The sequence below is a fragment of the Rhinopithecus bieti genome, unplaced genomic scaffold (assembly GCF_001698545.2).
Source record: "Rhinopithecus bieti isolate Rb0 unplaced genomic scaffold, ASM169854v2 scaffold_7167, whole genome shotgun sequence".
Lineage (NCBI taxonomy): Eukaryota > Metazoa > Chordata > Mammalia > Primates > Cercopithecidae > Rhinopithecus > Rhinopithecus bieti.
Genome location: NW_016805471.1, coordinates 363,130 through 389,817, shown reverse-complemented (window position 1 = coordinate 389,817; position 26,688 = coordinate 363,130). Strand labels below are relative to the sequence as shown.

Here is a 26,688-nt window from a genome sequence, read left to right as displayed (position 1 = left end):
TTACATTAAGGATACAGTATACTGCTCGGGTGACGGGAGCAATAAAATCTCAGAAATCAGCACTAAATAACTTCTCTGTGTAACCAAAAACCACCTATACCCTCAAAAGTTATTCAAATAAAAAAAATTTTTAAGTTCGGGAGTATCTTGAAAAAATAAACCTACCATATCATCCAGTCATTTCATTCTAAAGTACTTGCTCAAAAAAAAAAAAAAAAAAAAGCATATGTTCGTTCAAAGATGCATGCAAGAAAGTTCACAGCATTCTATGTATTCTAATGAATAAAACTTGAACGAACCAAAATATCCATTAATAGGTGAATAAATTGTGGCAGAACTCTACAACATAATACTTCTGAACAATAAAAAGAAATGAGCTACTGATGCATGTAACATGAATGAAACTCAAGATAATGCTGAAAGAAGCCAATTTTTTTAAAAAAATAGTACACACTATATGATTCCTTTATACTAAATTTTCAAAAATGCAACAATCTGTAGTGACAGGAAACAGATCAGTGGTTACCTGTGGGAAATGGAAGGGGCAGGGACTACAGAGGACCAAGAGGAAATCTTCAGGAGTGTTCAAATGTTCATTATCCTAATTTGTGGTGATGCTTTCATGGATGTAAACATGTATATGTCAAAATATCACATTGCACACTTCAATATGTATACTATTTAGTATACTGATCCAATTTCGATAAAGCTGCTGAATATGCGAATGGAGTGTTACCAAGTGGTGAGAGAGTGACTACACAGCAAGATGTTTTCATTCTAAAGGAGATACTGCATGGAAAGTTGAAATTTAGAAGAGACTTCATGATAAGTGCTATTCAAAGTGCTGTTCTACAAACCATCACTGGCCCGTAATAAATAACTTGCACAAGAAGGTTAATTACCTACCACACTAAGCACACTCTTTCCTTCAGCTGATAATTTTTTTAAAACCAAAATTTCTTGATGAAGAAAGCAGTATACTGATACACTTTCTGGCCCAAGCTCCATATTGAATCACTGACCTGTAACAAACAGTTCACAGACAAGCACTTCTCTGCAGACACATTTTTGAGTAGCACTGTTTAGACCACACTCAGAAAACTCTCTAAGCCTATCCTCACCTGTATGATGAGAATAGTAATAATTGCTCTGGATGCCTCAAAGAATAGTATGATGCTCTACTGAGCCATATGGCTTGCAAATAGCAAGCACCTATTAATTACGTATTATTGAGTTATGTATAATTACGTATAACTACTGAGTTATTTGGAGTCATTTAAAATAAATATATAAAAATAAAACAAGACACTTTTCATTTGCTCAGAATGCTTGTTGTTAAAGTTAACTGAGGTTACAAATGGTTTGCTTTTCCAATGAATTTAACATTCAAAAGTATTCAATATTGAGTTTATTAACAAAAGTGGACCTGTACATAGTCTTATCTCATATTTGAATAATATACACACTGCACAATGGCAACTATTTTTTATCAGAACGTTTCCCAAACATAGAAGTGCAGAAGTAAAAATGTTATTTTCGTTTTTCTGTATTCTTTAGTTTCTAGAATTCATAAACTCAAAATTGTTCACATAAGTTTATAGTATTTGTTCTTGTTTATCTCTGACAAAGAGGTGTTCTCTAAGAAATTTTATATTTTATAATCTTTCCTCTGAAATATGAGAAAGACATGGAATCTCCTGAGTTATATATGCAGCTTATACATTCTTTGAAAAAGTTTTTAAAAATATCACAAAGTAATTATATACCCATAATATATGTTGCTATTCACATAATTATTTAAGCAATATTCAAGTATATTTGTGCTTTATATTTTTACATTACTTTAGAACCTATTTTTAGCTTTCAATAAAACTGTGTATCTCCAAAGATTTCTCAAGTATTTAATAAATGAGGCAAAACAATCATGAAAATATAAACTGCCACTACAGATTTTTCATCTTTCATTTTATGCATTTCCTCTCAACCATGTAATTTCCTGTTAAGAAATGTGGATACATTTTTATCTTTATAATATCAACATTGCTGCTTTCTCAGCCTGTTTCAACAGTCAAGACATCACAGCGTTTCTGAACACACAGTATTCACTCTGCCATATAAGTTGGAGCAATAAAATCTGATAGCACTGGTATTCATCATTTCCAGTTATTTCAACTGCAGGACCACCTTAAAACACAAATTGAAGAGAAAATATCAGGTTATACAAGACTGATGCTGATATATTTCATATTAAATGCTTTGAAGTCTCTGAAAAAGAGCATGGAGAATTCATAACAAGGAAGTACAATACACAGTAACTGATGACATATGCCTGCCAGAATCTACGGTTCAGAATCTGTTACCATTTATATCGGGCTCTACCACACGCACCCTTCACACATGTAGCCCCACTCAGCCATCCAGCCAAGCCCGAGCTGCTCGTTTGGTTAATAGGCATGTGGACCGGTGATCAAAGCACTACAATGTTTGAGCAAATGCAGAGTGTGGAGAGAAGCCGAAGTTTATCGGAGTTTTTAAAAAGCAGGATCAAGAAGATTAAATAGTGGAGCAGTAGAGGTTGTAAGAATCACTGAGACTTAATCAGTGAGATGCGATCACTAGAGAAAATGCTGAGCAATAACAAAGAAACATACATATACAAAGATAATTATTTTTATTCCTCCTCACAACAGTTTCCACTGTTTAAATATTATTTTTCTCACTTATTAAACATTAGGAGCAGTTACTGTTATTTAGCCACTCCATTGTAAATGTAAAGTTTTTCGACATTCATTAGTTCTGTCTTGCCTCAATCTGATTTTGTCATAGTAACTACAGGCCATATTTTGTCTTCCATAGAGGATCATAAAAGCAATTTTCTATTATTAGTCCACTTAATAAAGCCACTTTTTCTTCAGGATCGTAATTTTTTTAATCATAAAAACTCTTCAGAATCAATTAATTTTATTATTCTAAGGTAAAATTTTATTTTATCATTAACGAGCATTGAAGCAAAAGAAATTCAGCTGTTAGAATAGCACTATTATTCTTTCAAAAATTACTTAATACATTATGTTCGAAACTAAGTAATTGAACATTACAAGTTGTAATCAATATCTAAAACTAGAGTTCAGAACATACTAACAAAGTATTTTCTGTGCTTAACATAAAACATCAGGAGAAAAAACACTAAAAGTGAACTATGAGTCTAGGAGCATCAATCAAAACTTAAAACGTTTGGCTGGATGCAGTGGCCCATGCCTGTAATCCCAGCACTTTGGGAGGCCAAGGCGTGTAGATCACTTGAGGTCAAGAGTTTGAGACCAGCCTGGCCAACATGGTGAAACCCCACCTCTACTAAAAATACAAAAATCAGTCAGGCGTGGTTGCCGGCATCTGTAATCCCAGCTAGTCTGGAGGCTCAGGCACGAGAATCGCTTGAACTCAGGAGGCGGAGGTTGCAGTGAGCCGATATCACGCCACTGCCCTCCAGCCTGGGTGACAAAGCAAGATTCCAACTCAAAAAAACCCAAAAGCCTTAAACATTCAAATCATATGACAAAATTATAGCAAATACCTTATTTGCTGCTTCCAAGGAATGTATTAGATTCTGCAGCTCCTCTCTACTCATTTCAATAGAATATGGTTTTACTTCACCATTTTCTTTTACATCTAGATGCAGGCTTAAAAGTGGCATTCGTAATGCAGCAATCTTGTCACTGGAAAGTGCAAGCTGTTTAAAATCAGAAAAATAGCAATTAATAAGTAGTAAAAAGAACCATATTGAATATGCATCAGAGGTTAGTTAGCAGTACATTTTTTAAAAGTACTGTTTGCTGTTGAGTATAGAGAAAAGTGAAAAACAAATTAAATCCATGCTAAAGCATATTTGAAGAATAGAAAGAGAAAGGAGAGCGAATAAAAGAGAGGAAATGGGTAGGAAAGTAAGAAACCAGTCAGCAATCTTGTGACAGAAGCAGGTATGTAGATCAGAGTCATGCCTGGGAAGTAATGAATGGGTCTAATGTACAAGAAACATAGAGAATTCTTAAAGAAGATTAAAGGCACCAAGAAGATGAAAGCTCATGTACAAAGATAAGTGAGACCAAAAATACTGGTAAACTCTCAGAAATTAAGATGCTTAATTAATGGTCAGCTATCTATCTATCACAATATTGATAAATGTTATCAAGATACCATCTTCAATTAGAGCCACTCAACAGAAACACTCTGTACACTTACCTCATTTCTTAATTTATTTCTCTGGAATATATCCTAGGGGAATTGGAAGAACCAAATATTTATAATACTAGTACTTTTTGAAATGAGCACCATAGCTTCCTTGGCAGACAGCACAGGGAAACTCAATTTTCCTGGAATCTGAGCCAGAAAATCCAGAAAACTGAATCTTTGTTTAGAATGCTACCACTTGCAAAAAAATTACTTATGCAATGATAAGGGACATCTTTCCTAATGACCTCAAAGGATCTCTCTTGTGGTACATACACTATAGAATCAAATGTTGACCTATCTCCTCCATTCTCTCACCCAAAAACAGGACCTATAATATCTGAGATCTGGAAGTAGCAGCTTCAGGTTAACTATCTTATGCATAATTCTCCTCCTCAATATTTCCAATAAATAGTTTTTCACCCTATGCTTGAATACCACCAATGACGATGCATGTGCTACCTCAAGAAGAATTTACAATCATTTCCAGATATTCATACTTGTTAAAAAGTTCTTCCCTAGGTTGAATTGAAACCTATCTTATTGCAAATAATATACCTTAGTGCTTCACCTACTTTCTGGAGCCACAAAGCATTTATATATTCCCCCATTTATGACTTTTGGCCTTTTAAAGGTAAGTGTCATGTTTCTACCAGGTTTAATCTTTTCCAGGTACATGGTATCAGTGTTTCAAAGCAATTTCACACACCATGATTTTAAGTTCCTAGTCATTCTTTGCTACCTGGAGTCCAATTTGCTTAAATATCTATTAAGTTTGGCAGCCAAAACTAAACAGATATTACACTAAAAAGATGTTATCATTGGAAACAGAAGGTACTAGCACTATCTCTTGCTTGAAGAACTGCAATTCTGCCGGGCACAGTGGCTCACACCTGTAATCCCAGCACTTTGGGAGGCTGAGGTGGGCGGATCACCTGAGGTCGGGAGTTTGTGACCAGCCTGACCAACATGGCAAAACCCCATCTCTACTAAAAATACAAAATTAGCCAGGTGTGGTGGCACATGCCTGTAATCCCAGCTACTCGGGAGGCTGGGGCAGAATAGCTTGAACCCGGGAGGTGGGGTTGCAGTGAGCTGAGATCCTGCCATTGCACTCCAGCCTGGGCAACAAGAGTGAAACTCTTATCTCAAAAAAAAAAAAAAACTGCATTTCTACCAACAAAATATGGGCCTGAATCAACACGAATGAAGCTATACTTTGATAAACCAAACTAAACATTTCTCATATATGCTACCATTAACATCTATCTCTTATCCTTTATTATTTTTTTCTGAGACAAAGTCACGCTCTGGTGCCCAGGCTGGAGTGAAGCGGCACAATGATCTTGGTTCACTGCAAGCTCCACCTCCTGCGTTCAAGCAATTCTCGTGCCTCAGCCTCCCAAGTAGCTGGGACTACAGGCACACACCAAAACACCCAGCTAATATTCGTATTTTTTCAGTAGAGTTGCAGTTTTGCCATGTTGGCCAGGCCAGTCTCGAACTCCTAGCCTCAAGTGATCCACCCGCCTTGGCCTCCCAAAGTGCTGGGATTACAGGCGTGAGCCACCGCACCTGGCCTCCTTTATCTTTTATATTTATAAAAATATAAAATCTGAAATTGAAACTAAATTTATAAAATTTAAATATTTAAATTAAACATCCTCTATTTAGGTTGCCTATTTCATTCATTTGGTCACTGATGTAATTAGCTGTGACATAATTTTAAACTTTGTGTCACATTATTAACGTGTTATAGCTCTAGTTTTATATCACCTTCAGATATGATAAGCATAATACTCATAAAAATGTTGAAAATGACCGGGCCAAGACTAGAGCCAGAGACTTCTTAACTAATATACATTTATCTGTCTTTGCTTAGTTATTTATCTGATTATGAACCCACCTATTATCTTCCCACATTTTTCTCTACTTAATCCACATATACAATGTAAGGCACTTTATCCAGGGTCATGCTAAAATCAAGAAACAAAATTATTTGTTTCCTCTTCATCTACTGGTCTGGGTATCTTATAAGGACAAAAAGTGGGTCTGAGATTGTTCTTTATGAACTCTACTGATAGTGACTCTCCAAAATGTATTAAAAACTGATGTTTTAATAGTATCTTACAGGTTTTCCTCCTAGAGGTAGAATCACATTTACCAGTCTTAAGAAAGCTATGAAGTCTAGAAAGTTGTGGTCAAAAATATATGTTGACCAGGTGGTGTGGCTCACGCCTGCAAAACCAGCACTTTGGGGGGCTGAGGCCCCCCAAAGATCACTCACTTGAGGCCAGGATTCGAGACCAGCCTAGCCAAAATGGCAAAACCCCAAATCTCCACCAAAGATACAAAAATTAGCTAGGTGTGGTGGCACGTGCCTGTAGTCCCAGCTACTCAGGAGGCTGAGGCAGAAGAATTGCTTGAACCCAGGAGGCAGAAGTTGCAGTGAGCTGAGATTGCACCACTGCACTCCAGCCTAGATGACAGAGCACGACTCTCTCTCAAAAAATAAATTATATATATATATATGTACGTATGTATGTATGTATATGTTGACTATATGCTGTCCCATCATTTATGACATTTAATGATTTACAGATCTAATTAAATTTATTATCAATGTAATGTTATTACACGTGGCTTAGATGTTTGTAGTGTACTTATGCCCAAGTTAATGTAAGGTGCAATTTAAACTATCTTTGATATTTCTTTGGGATAACACATTCCCAAAATAACAAATTTTAGATATATGATATTATAAGGATATTTGTCTATATCCAGAAAATGAAATAAAAAATACACATACTCATAGACTCTTACCTTTACCTGCCAATCAAAATCCTGCAGCTGTGCAGAGGAAATAGCAACTATTTCTCTCGACAGAGCCTGTTTGATTTCATCTTTCCTACTTTTCACACATTTCATGATAGTTTCTTGATGAAATGAATTCAACTGATTCAACTGCTGAAATATCTATAAAATAAAACAGACAAAAGGGGCTTTCTGTTTAAAACGTAAAAACACAATTCCACTCTCCTTTTGCACACTTTTAAAGCAACAGTAAAAGAAAAAGAGAAATACTTCTGTAACTATAAAAAAGACTAAGATGAGAGTGAGTAACCAGAAAATAGGTTTTAACAAATTTCTGCAAAATAGAGAGTAAAGAAAAAGGACTGATGGAAGCAGCAGCGTGGAAATGAATACACCTGGAAAACACCAAAGCTGATACAGCCATGCAGGGTGAGTATCTCAAATCCCAAAACGGGAAAAGTTTTGTGAACTGACAGGATGCTCAAAGGAAGTGCTCATTTGAATAGTTAAGATTTCAGATTTGATTTTTTTTTAGCAGGGATGCTGCACTGTTGAGTATAATGCAAATATTGCAAAGTCAAAAAAATCCGAAATCCAAAACAGTTCTGGTCCCAAGCATTTCAGATAAAGAATACTCAACTTGTATTAATATATCAGACAATGTAGCCCTTAAGGCAAGAAGTGTTACAAGAAATACAGAAGGACAGTAAAAGGGCAATTCAACAGAAAGACACAACAATCATAAATCCCTGTGTACCTAACACCATAGTTTCAAAATATATAAAGCAGCAAAACTTGGCAGCACTAAAAGAAATGAATAAATCCACATTCACAATTAGAGGTATTAATACAACTCTCAATAGCTGACACAAAGAAACAAAAAAAATCAATGAGGATATAGAAGAATTGAAAAAATGCATTCTACCTAACCTTAGCAATATATACAATACTACACCTGACAACTGTAGAGTACACATTATTTTCAAATGTATATGTAACATTCACCATAATGTACCATATTCTGAGCCATTTAGTAAACCACATCAGATCTCAAAGAACTTAAATAATACTGTTCATATTTTTATTACTGGGTAATGAAGTCATGACTAATGAGAAAAGGTAACCAAAAAATTTCCGAATGTGTGAAAATTAAGTAGCACAACACTAAATAAATAAATAAAATTAATCTCATTTATTCTTCCTGTGAACAGGAAGAGGGAAAAAAATTCTTCCCAATTCATTCCATGAGGCCAGAATAAAACTTGACACCTTGACAAGAGTATTATAGGGAGGAAAAGAAAAAAAAAAGAAAACACCTAGGCCAATATCACTCAAATATTGATGTAAAAATCCTAAGCAAAATATTGGCAATTCAAATCAAGAGATATATAAAAAAGATAATACATCATGATCAAGTGGAGTTTATTTTGGCAGTGCAGCCTTAGTTTAACATTCAAAAATCACATTAACAAAATAAAGAAGAAACAATAATAAATTCAGGGAAAAGCATTTGATAAAATTCAGTATCCATTCATGGTAAAAATTCTCAGCAAAGTTAGAATTGTAGGATGCTTCTTTAGTCTAACAATGGATATCTATAAAATCACGGAGCTAACATACTAAATGGTGAAATAGTAAACACTTTCTCCCTAAGGTTAGGAATAGACATATATCTACTATGCCTGCTTTTTTAAAAGAAACACTGACTGCTGGTGTTAGCCAATGCACAAAGGTAAGAAAAACAAATGAAAGATGTTAAAGCTGAAAAAGAAAATTATTATATACAATCTCCCCCCAAAAAATCTACATACAATTAGATACAGTAAACAAATTTAGAAAGGCTGTGGGACTCTATATAAAAATCAACTGTTTGTACATACTAGCAAAAAACTATTGAAAATTAAAGATCAAAACATCATTTACTCAGAAACAAAAAATATTTGCAAGAGCTCAACACTGAAAACTACAAAACACGAGAGAGAGAAACCAAAGCCCTCTAAATAAATAGAGAAACCAAAGCCCTCTAAATAAACAGAGGGCCAGCCCATGTTCATAACTTTGTAAAGCTAAATGTTGTCAATTCTCCCCACAAATGATCTAGTGATTCAGTGCAATCTCCATAAAAAATCCAGCAGGTTTGTAGGTTAAAACTGAAAAGTTGATTCTAGAGGGTTATCTGAAAACATAATAGCCAAGGCACTCCTGAAGAAGCATGACAATGAAGGTCTTCTATTACCAGATATCAAGACATAATTTAATTTAGCTTTAATTCTACAGTAATTAAAGCAGTGTAGCATTGGCAAATACATACAAGTAGACTAGTGGAATACATTAAAGAGTCAAGATACAGAGGCACAAATATATGGCCATTTGATTTACAATAAAGGCAGCACAGCAATACTGTGTGGCAAGGATGGTCATTTCAATAAACGGTCCACTGGATATTCGTGTAGAAAATTTTGAACTTGACCTCCATTCCACACACAAATATTAATTCAAAATGCATCAGTGACATAATGTGAGAGCTAAAACAATCAAGCTTCTACAAGAACACATCCAAGAATCTTCATGTCTTCAGCATAAATATTTCTGAAACAAAACACTAATAGTATTAGCCAGCAAAAGAAATATTGACAAAGTAGATTTGTTAAATTTCACAACTTGTTTCACCAGAAGACACCATTGAGAGAGTAAAAAGGCAAGCACATAATAGAAAATATTTAAAATACATATTTCTAACAATGAGCTCACATCAGAATATCATCCAAATCAATGACAAACATAAATAACTTGATTTTCAGAAACGTGAGCAACCTACACAAGGTCAAATGATTTTTGACAAAGATGCAAAAGTAATTCAGTGGAAGAAGGATATCCTATGACCATGCAATTTCACTTCAAGATATCTACCCCAGAAAAGCTGATGTGAGTGTGAACAAGGAGACATGTAAAGAATGTTTATAGCAGTATTATGTGTAATAATGAAAGAAGCAACGACTATTAGTAGGGAGATAAATAAATCTTATTTAATTTCTATCATCAAATACAAGGATTTAAAATACACTAGATCCACGTTTATCAATGTAAAACATAATGCTGCATTTAAAACAATTTACAAGTGCAAACATATGTTACATTTTATTACAAGTTATACACTTACACACCCCAAATAATTCAATATACTCAAACATTCAAACATACATATAATATATAATACAAAACATGAACACCACCTTCAAGAGTGGTGATCTCTAGGTGAAAGTGGGATATCCAGGTGTGGGATAGGGGAATTTTGGTTACCTCCGTAATGCTTTATTTCTGAAACAAACACACACATTGCAAAATGTTAACACCTGTTTAACTGGTAATGCGAATGTAGGTATCAGTTATATAACTTCTTGTTTTCTTCTGTATGTTTTAAATGTTTCACAATTAAAAGAGCAAAAACAACCAAAACAAAACTGCAAAACCTAGGATTTCCACAGATTTTCCATTCACAATTATAAGGTATTTGTTGTTACTGATGATGGCCCTTGTATTACACACTGCTCTAAAAAAACTCAGAAAGAAACCTGAGCATTATTTATTGTAAGTTATAGAAATGTGCAGAGAAGTTACCTCTTCATCAGATAAGTTTTTACCAACTACAGCTTTAAAAAATTTGGCAATATCTTCTAAAACGTGCATCCATTCTTCTGATTCCCAAACAGTGTGATAATCTTGGTACACAGGATAAGCTCGACCACAAATGCCATCAATTATTTTGTGAAGAAGCTAGCAAGAAAAACACAAATAAATGCACTTATAAGTAAAATGATAAAACAAATTTATCTTCCTCTTAACTAACGTTGGGAGATGTTCATGTTATCTGCAAGACCAGCTTAAGTTAAAATGTATGAACCACTTTTAAGATTATTCTAATTAAAAATTAGAACTCATAAAAATCCTATACTTTCTATTATTATGTCAACCTTCAGAAACTAAAATAATTTTATAAAAATTACATAACGAAAAAACTAAAAGGAAGATACGTATAAAAGATGTATTTACAGCAATGACCAAACAAAAAGATAGGACTTACATCAAAGTCTCTTACTGTAGGCCTATAAGCTACATTTTGCTTTGCCTCCATTTTCACAACATACTTTTTTTTCTTTTGAGGGTCTCACTATGTTGCCCAGACTGGCTTTCAACTCCTGAACTCATGCAATTTTCCCATCTCAGCCTCCCAAGTAGCTAGGACTGCAGGCGAGCACCACCACACCCAGCTCAGCAGTTACTTTAGATGTATTCCCAGAAAGTCTTCAGTACTTTTTTCCTTTTTTCTACATTCCTTTCTATCCTATTAGTATCTTACTATCAGCAATGGAAAGCCTAACACATGTATAACTTAACATAGTGATTAAGACTATGGATTTTGGAATAAAACTATCCAGTTCAAATCCCAGTTGCAGTACTTTCAAGTTTTATTTAAATCTTCCGAGTCTGTTTCCTCAAGTGTTAAATAAGGATATCATCTCTTCTCTTAATCTTGCTGTAAAGATTGAAGAAAAATACATAGAAATCACTTAGCATCTTCCAAGCATGTACAAAGACATGCAGATATTGCTAGCCCTCGTTACCATCCTTATTATTATTATCACTACTCCTCCTCCTCCAATTCACGCCTTCAACATCTATTAACTGAGATAACACAATGCCAGTACTATTCTAAGCACTTAACATATACTAAGGTTATCTTTCTCAAAGTTATTTGTATCTTACAAGAGTAGTATTTGAACCAAATAACTTGGAAATAATCATATTCCACCCCATTTTAACTAATAACTCCTTCCCTCTAACATCACACTTGCCAGAACATAACCAACTGCTTCCAAATGGTGGCTAATATACTATACAAACTGAATTTTTATTTACCATAAATCAACATACTCAATTTTGAATTCATTCAAAATTCTCTACAGCTTATCCTATACTGTCCCCATGCTAAAGCAAAACCCAGAACTCAAACTGAAAAATAAAAGCATTATCTTTTTCGGAATATGTTTGCTAGTCACTCACAAATATGAAATGCACACTTCATCCCAGTTATTAAATAAGGTCATGGAAATGACCTTATTTAACGACAAAGGTCATGGAAATGACTTTATTTAATGGCAAAGAAACTAGAATAGCTACTGTTATGGAGTCCTAATTAGGTACCACGCTCTGGACTGATCCTCATTACAACTCTGAAGTAACCATTGTTATTATTCTTAATTTACAAATGAGGAAACTGAGAATAAATAAGGCCCTACCATAACAGAGTTTTAGTCCATTCGAAAAAGGCAAACATACAAATACATGTAATTTAGAATGATGGGGACATAATAAAAGTATATACAAGGTACAAAGGAGCACAGAGAGGAAGCAAGGAAAAGTCCATCTTAAAAGGATGAGTAGTTGGCCAAGCAAACAGGAGAGAAGAAGGGCATTTCTAGATACAAGCAACAGCATATATACAGGAGGCAAACTGTAAAATCACACTGCTTGATTTAGGGAATAGCAAGTTATTTTGGGGGGTGCCTAGGGGGTGACAGGAGACAAGGCTGGAGAGGTGGGTAGAGCCAAATCAAAAAGGACCTGTGTACAAAGTAAAAGAGCCTAGTTCTCAACCGGGAAGCAATCTATTCACACATTTGCATTATTTTTTCATATATTTGCTAACAGGTTGGAAGATGTAAGAAAAGAGAGAGGGTGAGCCCAGGTGCCTCAATTTTCAGTTAAGGAATTAAAGATTAAGGGGCTTAAATTGTTGAGGACACTCAAAATGGAGGCAGTCAAGAGGTAGAAGAGATGTGAAAAGGAGAGGCCATGGATGAAACCTAGAACGTCAGGTTGAGGGGCTGGGTGAAAGTGGTGGTGCCACAAACCAAAAATGAGGCTACGGGAGGAGTAGGTCCAGAGGGAAAGAAGAGCTCACGCAAGGGCATACCGAATTTGAGGTACCTGTGGCAAAAGCCTGACACTCAGGGAAGAGATTTTGGTTTGGGGTTTTGGGGGTTTTGTTTTTTGACTGGCATTCTTGAACCATAGAGGAAGAAAATTTTGGCTGGACCTAGAGATTTAGGAGTCATCAACATATATGGTAATAAAGGTTATGGACCTTATCTAAATGGGTAGAATGAAAACAAGGAGAGCCAAAAGCCAATAAAAAACTCAGAATCGATAGATCTGAGCATAAGTTCCAGCTCTGCCACTTTCTGGATGGGCAATCCTGGGCAAGTTAGCCATAATTTCTGCTGACATTTCAGGTTCATCACTTGCAAAAACAGAGAAAATAATTAGGGTGTTTTCTTTTTTCTTGACCCTGACAGGAGGTAAGTTCCTTTCTGTCTCCCCCACACTTTCTCCAGTGTAAACGGAATAGAAAAAATAGGAAGACCAAAATTGAGACTTATAAAAAAGATGCTTCACCAGGGCACAGGCTGTGTGTCTCACTCACCATTTTACCTCATCCCATCGGGACGCTCAGTGTTATGGCAGACTTCAATGAAAAACTGGCTGAACAAACGAATGTGGTTGCTTTTCTCCAGATTCTCACAAGCCAGGTTCTTTCATAGACTGGAAGTCAATGGGTACATCACCTCTTGGGACGACCCTAACAAAAGTAACTCGCCCAGTTATTTCACTTCCTTCCAACTACCCTCAAGGGTGGAGGGGCAGGGTTCGCTTCGGTCTAGGTCACATAGTATTCCAGCACCTAGTACTGTGCCTGCTGCCTGGCAGGTAGGGAGACTTTGGGAGGTATGTGTTGAATGAATGAAGAAAACGTATACGAAGCAGCAGCAAACACCGACTTGACGCCAAAAGCTTTCAAAGCCCCGTCTGGTGGGGGCGCTTCTGCGCGCAAAGGCCCTGGAGCTGCACCTCTAGGCCAGGGGTGGCGCCCCAAGCTGCCCACCTAGGCTCCCCAGGGAAGGCGGGGACCAACCACCCGAAATCACGCCCCTTCCTCCTCCCTTTCCTAGGGAGCTTGCGAAGGCGTCTGGGTCGCACCCGGCCTGATCCTCACGCCGGGCGGTCCCGAAGCCCAGGCCCCGCGCCGCTTCCCCCAGTACCCTCCCTCACCTGCGGGCCCAGCTCGGCCGGCAGCTTCTGCAGCCGCCACAAGAGCGTCCCCTCTTCCGGCTCCATCCCTGCGCGAAGCTGGGGCCTGGGTCACGTGAAAAGGCTGGCGCTTGTCTAAAGCTACGGTTCGCCCACGTGACTGTCTCCGGCGGAGAGGGGCGGGGCGTGGAACCAAGAAGTCCCTGTGCGCTTGCGCAGAGGCGGAACTACCGGTTTCCCCGTAACCAGGGAGTCTGCAGTTTGCAATGATGTGGCTAAGATGCCCTTGTGCTATTACTTTAAAGGAACATTTACGTATCTTTCAACGCAGTTTGTACCTTTGTTCAGGGTTCTATTGAACTTTCTCTGTAGTCTTTAGAAAACCTTCGAATAAATGTAACCATCTTTTTGGGTGCCTGGGCATGGTCATTCTCCCAGAGTTTTAACGTAAGTCTCTACTAAAGTATCCTGATTTGCAACGTAAATTAAGGTTTTGCCATAAGCAACGTTCTGTACATAGATCATCCTAGGGAGAAAGTACGATTTCCAGCCCCATTTGCAGAAAGCAAACATGATCAGAGAAGTCACTAGGGTTGTTGAATTTAGCAAATAAAAATAACAAATGTCCAGTTAAATGTGAAATTTCAGATAAGCAATAATATTTTGTTGTAAGTATCCCCTATTGTATTGGATATATTTATACTGAAAATTATTTGTCTATCTGAAATTCAAATTTAACTGGGTGTCCTGTATTTTATCTGGCAACTCTAGAAATCACTGACCTAAGCTAAGTAAGAGGCCCAGTCTGAAGTTAAACAAAATCAATCGGACTCTAGAGCCATGCTATTAATGTTGAACTAAGCTCAAAGTCCAAATATCCTTTCTGTTATTTCTTATTACTGCTGTTACTTTAATCAGGTGCTGAAGAATTCAATGGTAAAACGAGCATGTCTTGCAATAGCAGATAATAACTAGTAGACCAGAAACAGGAATTACAATCTAATTTATAAATTTAATAATAAAAGTGGTGCAAAATGGTGAAGCGGAAGAGAAAGTATTCAATCTATGGGCTATGCAGAGAAAAACTACTCATTAGCAGCATTCTAGGTTTACCTCACACATCCTTTCTCTGTGTGCCTCTCATCTCAAAGGTGAAGTCAATTTCTTTCTCCCATGATTTTCATGGTGTTTTAGCTGTCCCTCACTTATTTACCACTTTCTAGTTCTTAATGCAGATAGATGCACAACACTCATTCCCCTATCTGAAATGTAATTGTCTTAAGATACTTTGTGAATACGAGCTCCCCAAATAATAGTTAAAATGAGAAGTCTGGAAAACTACTTCACCTGAGTCTTTCTGTAAATCTAATGATGGGTAAGGTCTATTTTGAGAAAAAAAAATTAAATTTTATGTATTATAATAATTGAGAGAAAAATACTTGCAAGCATCTATGTCAAACACTTCATATATTTTTATCTTAGTAATTCCTGCTACAGTCTTGTACAGTGGGTATTACAAATGAGGAAATAAATTTGAAGTAATATATTTTGTAAGGTCACATAGATAGTAGTTACAAAATCACTGGTCTGAGGCCAGAAATGGTGGTCTCAGTCTGCATGCTTGACTATCCCTGGCTTACCTAAGGCCACGTAACAGATGACTAAATAAGGTAAAATGACACACCCGGCAGGGTCCAAGGTTTAGTCAGAGGAAACAGAATTAGGTCCTAACTCATCTTTCAAGCAGGACTGAGTACTAAGAAGAATTTGATCTTTTCTCTCGAATTTGGATGGGACAAAATTTAGGCTGTAACAAATATGGACTCTAAAATAGTTAACAACTTTCAAGAGAGACAGCGCTTAATATTTGCCCTTTGATTAGTAAGAGGATGTTACGTGTATAATCCAAGAGGTTTTCAAAACTCATTTCTGTCTCGTGTAGTTTCATCTGTACTAGGTATATTCTGGTCTCCATCTCCCAAATCTTACTTGTACTATAGTAATCTTTAAATGCATGAACTCTGGAGCTAAACTTCGTAAGTTCAAACCCTGGCTCTGAAAATGACTATCTATGTAATATAGGCAAGCTATTTTCACTTCTCTGTGTTTCTCATTCCTTACAACAACCCTGTAAATTGTATAATTGGTTATAATGACAGCTTAGGATTTACAGGGTTTTTGTAAGTTGATATATGTAAAGTTCTTGAAATGAAGTCTGGCCTGGCACTTAGAAAATTGTATTACATTCCCTTCTATGTGGCCTTCTTTGCTCTACTGTTATCTAGCCAAAGTCTAGTGGGTTCCAGAAAGTCTAGTGGGTTCCAGAACGTTACCCTCCTGGTGAACTGTCACTGCCTTAGAGATGTGATCTGCATCTAAAACCAAACTAGCCAGCTATATAGTGCTGTATAGGTGATGTAGATCAGTGCTTACAGTTGGGAGAGATATACAAAGATCTCAGGTAAACCCCAATGTGTGCGCTTGCTGAGCTTACACTGGAATTCAAGCTTGCTCTTTGTGAAATAATTGGGTACTCTTTTTCTGAAGTTAGTTTCCTCGAGAGTTTTTGTTTTGAGGTGGAAGGAGGCAAGAGTTTTGTGCGCCATGCCTTGGGAAATTCATTCATTCACTCACTCTTTAACAATTGTTGATTAAACATCTACCATTGATTAGATGCTCTAATGACTCTGGGAATGCAAGCAGTGTACAATAATTTACCTTCTGGTTTCAGGAGAGAAGAAGTGCTTAGATAATGAACAAATAGATAACTAAGATGATGAAATATACTGAGAAGTATCTTTAAGAAAATAAAACAGTAATGTAATAGAAAGGGATGGTGGAAATATACCTTAGATTGATCACAAAGCACCTAGCTAACGAATGGCATTTATACTAAGGCATAAAGGCTGAAAAGACTTGAAGGCAACATCTAGGGAAAAATAGTTGTGAGCAGAATGCAGAGGCCCTGAGGCAAGAGAAAGCCTGCCTTATTCAGCATGATGATCCAAGGCTGTGTGACTGGACAGGCCTTGAAGATGCCAGAGATGTGGGCATGGATTTGGTAAAGAAGATACCAGAGATGTGGGCATGGATTTGGACCAGTTAATTGACATAATGTGGTTTACATTTTTAAATGCTTATACTATGGAAACTGGAAAATGGTTATACTATGCAAATTATTTTTCAGTAAACTGGAAAATATACTATGCAAAACAGATCTTAGAGTGCAAGAGCAAAACATGGGGAACCAATTTGGAGACTACTCCAGACTTATTCTAACTAATATAGATATTAGAGTTAATATGGCCTAATTTCCACCCCCAGACTATAGAATTCCAGGGGCTTAGATGATAGATTGTGGTAGCAGGAACTAGATACAAATGGAAAGAATCAAAATACATTTTGGAACTAAGACCTATAGAAGTTAATGGTGGATTGGATGCTTGTGGAAGAGAAAGAGATGCTTGTGGAAGTGAAAACCAGACTAAAAGATATAGTAAAGCATCGGTCATCCAAGCCAGCATGAGGTTTTATGCCCTGAACAAGAGACAGAACCATAGACTATAGCTTCTTTGTTGGTGAAAGACTTTTTGAGGTGCAATGGTGTGGTGATTAAGTGTACAAGGTCTAGAGTCAGACAGACCTGGATTCTAGTTATGTCTCCACCACTTACTAACCACATAACCTTGGACAAGTTGGATAAACTCTCATACCTAAGTTCCCTCTACTAAATATAGGGATAAAACTACCACTTATTTAATAAAGTTGTCCTGAAGCTCAAATAAAATAACGTACATATCCCAGCCTCCCTTTCATCTGGGGTGGGTGGTATCCAAGTGCTGGTCAATAGGACAAAAATGGAAGTACTATGTAGCACTTATCAGTACCTTTTATTTAAGGAGAACCCAAATATACCATTTGCCTTTTTCTTCTTTGTTTCTGCTTCCATCTTACTTCCTAGAACTCAAATGATGCTGTTTTTGGACAGGGAGGTCATGGGCCAAGTACAGAGAGGCAACAGGATGGAATTAAGGTACCTGACATTGTTGAACCCATGCCTGATGCCTTGTTGGCTCAGGACTACCTACATGGACATCTATGTGAAATATTACTCTACTTCCCCCTTGTTTAAGCCTTTTTAATGGTGGGCTTCATGTCAATATCCCTCAGTCTGATCCCAACTAATATAAGCATTATAGTTAATAACTCCTAATTTGCATCCACAGGCCTGTTGTCTTAGGTCATACTTATGATCTCAATGGTAAAAATTAAAAGGCAAAATTATAAAATAATAGTGTAAATTTTAAAAATAGGCATTCCTATACTTTGCCATTGGCAATTTTTCTAGAGGGTTGTGGTTGCATTTATAAAGTTTTCTAAATGTACATACTCTTTGACTTAGAAATTCCAGTTCCAGACTGGGTGCAGTGGCTCATGCCTGTAATCCCAGCACTTTGGGAGGCCGAGGTGGGCGGATCACCTGAGGTCAGGAGTTCGAGATCAGCCTGACCAACATGGAGAGACCCCATCTCTACTAAAAATACAAAATTAGCTGGGCGTGGTGGCACATGCATGTAATCCCGGCTACTTGGGAGGTTGAGGCAGGAGAATCCCTTGAACCCAGGGGGCGGAGATTGCGGTGAGCTGAGATTGCACCATTGCACTCCAGCCTGGGCAACAAGAGCGAAACTCCCTCTCAAAAAAAAAAAAAAAAGAAAGAAATTCCAGTTCCCAAAATACATAAGAAAAAAATATTTGGCTCCAAGAATATTCATTTATACATTGCTTACAATAGCAAATAACTAGTAATAAGTTATTGGCTTCATAAATGATATTATAACATAAAATGAAGCCACAAAAAAGTGATTTTATATAAAAATACTTACTAGAATATAAACTTGCTCACAATAACTATTGGGAAAAGAGTTATGTTTCAAATCTGTTTATTCTGTGTTATCCATGATGTGCTGGGTATCTGTGTGTGTGCATGTGTGTGTGCGTGTGTGTGTGTGTGCATGTGTAGTGTGCAATTTCCTAAGCACAGAAATACACAAAATTTTAGCAATGGTTTTCTTTCATTTGTGAGATTATAGGTGATTTAGATTTTCTTCTTTTAATTTTCTGCATTTTCACTCATTTTATTTAAAATCTTAAATATTTTAAGATAGCTATGATAAATTTTGACTCTAATGATTCAATTTAATTTTGCTTTCAAACCAGCCAGGTCTTGCCTGAACTCAGCCCCTTCCTCCAGTATCTTGCTAAACATCACCAACAACATCCAATTACACTGATGATAATCTGTTTTTTACCCCATTCTCTACAGTTGCAGCCTCCATTGGAATGGAATTAGCCTACCCAGTTGTTGAGTTGTCTTAGGCATTGCATAATATGAATCCTTAGAGTTCTAGCCTGCTGATAATCACTAAGCAACCACATATTTTAGTTTATATTACAGTAGCCTCTCACTCCTTATTCCAGTGTTGGTATTAGTCAGATGGTTAGTTAGTTTAATGGTTAATTAGTTTAATAAAACAGCAAAATTTTAGAAGTTTAACATAATCTTCTTCTTTTTCATGTGTGTGTGTGTGTGTGTGTGTGTTTGCATGCGCGCGCACGCGCGCTTACCTAACAGTCTGATGCATACAGGTGTAGACATTTGGGTGGCTCTTCTATTCTCTAAGACTCAGAATACTCTTTATTCTGGAATTGGCTGCATATGAAAGAGGTAGAATATGAAGGATTACGGAGGGAGTTTTTATGTGCCAGACCTAGATATAATTTAATGTATCATTCCTACCTGCATTTCATCACCTGGAACCCAATTTAATGGCGGCATGCAATTGTAAGGAAATTTTGGAAATATAACTTAGCTGTGTGCACAGAAAGAAAAGAAAATAATTTTAATAAATGTATAGTTGTTTCTACCACAATCATGCCTTTTAAAACATAAAAGAGAATTTCTCATAGAAGAAATCCTCATATAAACACTGTAAGCAAATTGTCTTTTACATTTTCATGAGGAGCCATCATCCTTCATGGCTTACAGTTACCACTAGCAAAATATAAAACTGGGATCCAACTAATGTCTTGCATCTGCCTTGCATCTGCCTCAAAAATGTATCAATTCAGATTTATATTAAGAGGAAAATCTGAGAGCCTAGTAATCCAATCAATCTCTTTTCATTTTATTGCCACAATCAGCTTAGCTTAAAATTTGTAATTATAGCAGTTATATCTGAGAGAAGTCAAGGAGGTGAACTTGGCTAGCTAACTGTTTAGGTAAGCCTCTGGAATATACTAATTCAGAGTTGTTCAGGTTTTTAGGTCCCCAAACTGAAGCTTGTCATTTCATTCAGAAGAGACTGACTCATTGTAACCAAACTCTCAAGAGACTGATTGATAAGCTAGAATGTCACAGAGTAGGAATTGTCTTTCTGTAGGATGCTGTATCTTGATCCGCAAGTTCTTTTAGTCAGCCAAATTACAGATCATAAGGAGGCTCAGTGAATGTAAGACTGAATGAAAGAAAATGGAATAGACCTAAATTAATTTTTTTCTTTAAATTGCCATGACCTAATGGCCCTCTTTCATTCCACGGATGTTTCCAGTGAAAAAAAGAAGAAAGCATCCTTTTTTCTTGACTGTGCAGAAAAAAATTCTGTGTTTCTTTGATTCTCCATTTTACTAGATGCCATACCTTTGTAATTACTTCATGTGGAGTCCTGACCAAGATTCAGGAAATACTAGAACTTTCAGTCCCAGAGGGTTACTCTAGGCCTTACTAGTTTCCATCATTATGAGTTGAGTTTTGCTAGTTAATTTCAGATGAAAACATTTGTTTTCCCCAAATTCTGGGGTTGCATACTTTTACTTCCTACGAACTGACAACTGTATCTTCAGTAATTACAATTTCCAACAAAACGTTATAGGAATAAAGAAAAGATGTTAGTTCATTATTCCTTTAATAAAAGGAAATGGTCTGTATTTCTTCTTTTCACATTTATTTCTTCAGTTCAAACCTGCTTTTCAGGTTACCCTATGACTTGAAGTTGACTAATTTGTTCACCTTAATTAGATGTGTTGCAGTATATATGTAATTAGTTATTTGCATGGCAATCTGCATAAAATTATTCCTGTTCATAAACTATTGAGAGGAAAGGGGCTTAAAGTTCAAAGGAGTTTAATTACGATCTTGTAACCATATAGGAAATATTTGAATGTTACACTGGCATTGGCTCTATCACATTAAAAGAAGTTATGAATGATGATTTGTCAAAGATTTGCAAGGTGATGAATTTAATCTTGTCTGCATAAACCTGGACAGATTTGGTTGCCTATAAAAACTGGTTCTTAGAAGTAAGTTTGGTAAGTGTCTCATTTCATTCTGGTCAATGAACTTAATAAATTGAAGGCCTTTGTCTTTCTTTTAGGGCATTATATGTAATTCAGAAATGTTAACACCTCTTTATTTCATTATATTTTGTAGATAAAATAATATTCTAGCTGGAGCCACTTAATATCTCCATTAAAGAGATTTTAAAATAAATAGATATTTTGATTTAAGAAGAGCAATAGAGGGAGCCCATAACATTTATTTCAGTGTAGCATTAAAGAAAACAATACATTAAAAGCTGAAATCACTCTGTTAAAGTGAAACACTTAATGAACTGCAATGTTGGACCAAGATGAAATACATGCTATATCCTCAGGGGCTGGCATTCTTTAATGGCATGCCAGGTGTTCAATTAATCTTTCTGGTGAAGGTTCTGTGCATGTAAAACCTCCTGCCTCCCAATTGCTACCCCTTTTAAGCCCTGTATTTAGAACCACCACATCTGTAAGCTGTTAGGATTTCAGCCAGTGGTTCTTAATCAAAGAAGCACGTTGGTCAACCCAGGGAATTTTTGAATATTGATTTTTAACTTTAAATATGTGACACTTTTGTACTTTTAAAATAGCTTTATAATTAACATACCCTAAAATCTTCCCATTCAAAATACAGGTTGGCTAAGTTTACTCAAGCGAGGTTTTCTAAATTTGTATAGAAATGCAATCATCACTATGTCTCCCAAAATGATCCTTAATGCCTGTTTGTAGTGAACACATGGGGAGCTTAAAAAAAAAAAAAAGAAAAGAAAAGGTCATACCCTGCAGACAAATACTATCAGAGTCTCTTTGACTACTAACACCAATGTTATGTCATTGCTGTTACAAAATTGCCCAGATGATTTTGACATAAGTCAGTGTTGAGATACAGTGATGTGGACAAAACCTCATGGACAAGATGAAGATCTGGAAAATGCAAATGCAACCTTTTACTAACCAAGAGATCACCTGGCTTACACCAAATGTTGTCACAACAGCAGCAGCAGCAATAACAAAGGAGGCCTTTAGAACATTTAGAGAATGGTGGTTTTCTGATCCTGGACTTTTGTTCCTATTGTTTCCTTTGCCTAGAATCTCCCCTCTTTCTTCCTGCCACTCTCTCCATGCACACCTAGTAGGCCTAATGAATTCAGGCACAGCCCCCAGAGAACTTTAATTGCTGTCTCACCTGTGTTTTCATAACTTTTTGAATAAACATTTATTATAGTCCTTACTGCATTGTAGCTGTTTCTTTATATTCTGACTTTCCCATTGTTCTGAGAGCTCCTTGAAATGCAGAGGCCATGCCACATTCATTTGAGTATCTAGACAGTGTCTGGCACAAAGCTGACTCCCAAAAAGTGTTTGTTGAATTCGGAAATAGAATCGGTGCTTTAAGAAACTCTGAAGTCCGGGCTCAGTGACTCACGCCTGTAATCTCAGCACTTTGGGAGGCCGAGGCGGGCAGATCACAAGGTCAAGAGTTCAAGACCAGCCTGCCAACATGGTGAAATCCCATCTTTACTAAAAATACAAAATTTCACTGGGCGTGGTGGCAGGCGCCTGTAATCCCAGCTACTCGGGAGGCTGAGACAGGTGAATCACTTGAAACCGGGAGGCGGAGGTTGTAGTGAGCTGAGATCGCACCATGGCACTCCAGCCTGGGTGACAGAGCAAGACTCCGACTTGGAATAAAACAAAAAAACATCGATGTAAAGGGTAGGCAGTGATTTCCAACCTTGACTGCAAATTAGAATCCACTGAGGAGCTTTTCAAAATCCTTATGATCAGCTCACACCTACACCAATGAAATCAGAATCTCCAGGGGTTGGACCCAGCAGTGTATTTTCTTTACATCTAATTCTAATGTGCAGCTGAAATTGAAAACCAAGGGCATAAAGCCACAAAGGATGGTCCAAAATTTTATCCTTGACCAAAATATTCTGGCTCTATTGCCTAAAATATCTAAATTATTTGTTGTTACATTGCTTGGAAGGAGCTCAGAAATATATGTGAATTAACAGATAGCTGTTTTTAAAATATATGAAAGTCCCTATGAAACTCAAGAAAGAGAACTGGCCATTCATGTAAGTCACTGAAGTTTTGATTATGACTATTTTCCTTTTGACATTTTGTTTGAAGAATCATTATGAAATAGGAATCTTGATTTGGGTAGAAAATTGAAAATGTCAAAACAGAAATTGTATTGGACAGTGTTAAACAGGCAAGGAAGACTCTATTCAACATTATTCCAATGGGGGAAAGGGGCCAGAGCTCAATCCAAACTCAACACCACTGGAACAAAGGACAGGAGAATTTCTAAGTATTGGAAGTAAGAGGGAGAGTATAAGTTATATGTGTTTACTAATTGGCTTTACTCAAAAGAAAATAAATTTTCCCATATCTTTGTGACAGGATGCAGCTTTACAACTTGGAGGAAGGTACCCACCAAAGTTATGAAAGATAGAGTGACTATCTCATTTGCTGATCACATTTCAAAGACATGGCTCAAAGTTTCTTGAGAAATACATTCATAAGTTGTAAAACTGACAAGAGACTGATTAAAAGATGTATATCTCAAAGGGGCAGAGAAAATATGTTACAGGTTTTCTAAATATGCAGTATAAAAATGGAGGTCAGTGGTCTAGTGTCAGGGAAGAAGCCCATCTAAAGTTTAATCAAGCTGGGGAATGTTAAGGCAGTCTTGGTCAAAGGCAAATAAATAGGTAATTTTGAAGAATGTAGATGGGCCAGAAGGGCTGTCAGAGAAATTCCTCAACAATGAGCTTGCAGCAGGAAAGGTTAGCGTGAGTGTTGATCCTTGGGAGAACCGAAGAGAAAAGTTAGAAAAGGCCTGGAGATAATTAAAGTATTTTGCAGATTTTCCTTGCATAATCTGGTTTATATCAGGAAATTAAAAAGGAAACACTTCCTTCTGTACTTTCTTCCTCCTAAAGGAACTCTCAGATTCACATTCCTACATAAGATATGGAACTATATATTGGCATACCATATAACAACCATGCACTTAAGTTAAAAACAAAAACTTTACAAGCATATGTGTATTTTTTAAATAATCTGGAAGTTTACATATGTACATGTAGCTTCTGGCAATGAGACTTGGACTGGTGTTGAAGAGGACTTTAGTGATATCTATAATATTTCATCAAAGAAACAAGAGAGGTCGGGTGTGGTGGCTCACACCTGTAATCCCAGCACTCTGGGAGCCTGAGGTGGGCAGATTGCATGAGATCAGGAGTTAAGACCCAGTCTGGGAAACATGGCGAAACCTATCTCTACATAAAATGCCAAAAAAAAAAAAAAATTAGCCGGGCATAGTGGCGTGCACCTGTAGTCCCAACTACTGAGGAGGCTGAGGTGGGACGACAGCTTGAGCCCAGGAGGAGGAAGTTGCAGTGAGCCAAAATCTCACCACTGCACTCCAGCCTGGGTGACAAAGCGAGACCCAGTCTCATAAAAACAAAACAAAACAAAGCAAAACAAACACAAGAAACAAGAGATTGGAGGCATAAAATTCAAAATGGTAAATGTAATTCATTCTGAATTTCTGAATGGTAAGATAATATGAATTTGTTTTCTGGACTTTGTATTTTTCTAGATTAGTTAAATTCCAAAAACAAAATAAAAATAAAGACAAATGTCACATGGTGGTTCTAACCCAGGAGTTTAAAAAAAGGAGAACTCACTGTCAGGGTGATCAAAGACCTTCAGGTAAAGGAAGAAGCACGATTTGGGAAATGGGTTCAATATCCATAGGCAGAAATGGATAAGCACAGCAATTTAGTTGGAAGGAATCACCCAAATCAAAAAGACAGATAATAAAACCCAATGTCAGTATGTATTCAAAAATGAGTACATTTCTAAATCAAAATTTGATGCCAAGAATAAAGACATTTCTATTTATAGTATCATGAGGAATGTTCAGATCCAGGGGGATGTAGGTAGAATTTTCTAATATAGCCCTTCTGTTGATGTCATTGCTAAATTATAGGAAACAAAAACTGGGACAGATAATTACCATCTTAGAAGCCAAATTAACCTCAAAGGGCATCTAATCAGACTTCCTATTACACAAGAGGAAACAGAGGTCCTCAGAATTTGAAGTCACCAGTGGTCAAGTCCAATCCAGACTCAGGCACTGGCTATTGCATCAACATCATCAGAACACAATTCAATAGAGCCAATCAAGTCTTGACTTTCTTTGATAGTGAAACAGAGCTGTCCACTTGACATGCTGGAATGTAGGGAGAATGGGGAGTAAAAATTATATGCTGGAGATAGTATATCTTAAAAATTAATAGAAAAGAACACAGATACTTTTGTAAATTCATTTTTGTTAAACCCATTTTAGTCTAACCTGTTTGTATGCAAAGAAATATTTCCCGAAGTATCAAATGAATTTTAGCACAGATTAAACTATGTAAATCAAGAGCATATAAAGGATAATATAAGCCCTCTCTGTTAGCATTTGTAAAAGCTGATTTAATAAAAGGAACACACACATGAAAACATTGTTAAGAATTCTTACAAAGGGCATATGCTAATGATGGCAAATGGATTTTATATAAAATAATAGCCTATCAAGAGACAAGGTAAAGAACCACTTAGAATCTAGCAGGCTACTATAGTACACTGCACATAATAATTGCCCTTTTATAAGAAAAGGAATATAACAAAATTTGAAATTGTAAAGGAATTCATCACCAGCCTTCTTTAACAATAAGCTTCTCTAGGGCATTTGAAATAAAATTTGATTTATGGAACTTCAATAAACACAACATTATTAAGAAACATCACTTTGGTGAACAGAGAAATACATATTTGCCTTGCTCTGTGCCTACTGTGAGTTCAGGAATTGTGTCTTCTAGATGACAAATGATTCAAATTAGTCTGAACATGAAACATGATAGCCTGGATTGATTCAAATAATAGCAATTTTCGGAGGAATAGTCAATGCCAGCAGGTGCCGGCAGAAACAGTTTCAGATACAGCAAGGGAGTTAGCCTCTTAGGGATCTGGGCAGCCCTCCTTTCCGCCTCTCAACTCTGCCTGCCTGGCTGACAAAGGCAATAGTTAGGATGTTTTCTAGATTTTTCCCTTTACTTTGTTTTTGGTTTGGTTTTGGGTTTTTTGGACCCAGGGTCTAGCTCTGTCAGCCAGGCTGGAATG

General features: G+C 36.7%; 1 protein-coding gene across 2 annotated transcripts; it reads right to left on the bottom strand.

Moving 5' to 3' along the window:
- Positions 1-1,315: 1,315 nt before the first annotated feature.
- COMMD8 (COMM domain containing 8) lies at positions 1,316-14,295 on the bottom strand. Of its 2 annotated transcripts, none has more exons than XM_017872649.1 (5): positions 14,152-14,295; positions 10,660-10,815; positions 7,051-7,203; positions 3,575-3,730; positions 1,316-2,184 (listed from the first exon to the last, which is right to left on the bottom strand). In XM_017872649.1, the coding sequence occupies exons 1-5, from the start codon at positions 14,215-14,217 to the stop codon at positions 2,164-2,166; spliced, it is 552 nt and encodes a 183-aa protein (XP_017728138.1). In that variant the 5' UTR covers positions 14,218-14,295; the 3' UTR covers positions 1,316-2,163. The 2 variants fall into 2 exon arrangements, with proteins under 2 accessions (XP_017728138.1, XP_017728139.1); XM_017872650.1 differs by having other exon boundaries at positions 7,057-7,203.
- Positions 14,296-26,688: the final 12,393 nt, after the last annotated feature.

Bases quoted from the DNA above. Each gene is read 5' to 3' on its own strand.
- COMMD8 (XM_017872649.1), bottom strand. From the start codon at position 14,217: ATGGAGCCGGAAGAGGGGACGCTCTTGTGGCGGCTGCAGAAGCTGCCG. The intron at 10,816-14,151 runs GTGAGGGAGGGT...TTTTCTTGCTAG, and splicing joins CGGCCGAGCTGGGCCCGCAG to CTTCTTCACAAAATAATTGA. The intron at 3,731-7,050 runs GTAAGAGTCTAT...GATTTTAAACAG, and splicing joins ATTTTGATTGGCAGGTAAAG to CTTGCACTTTCCAGTGACAA.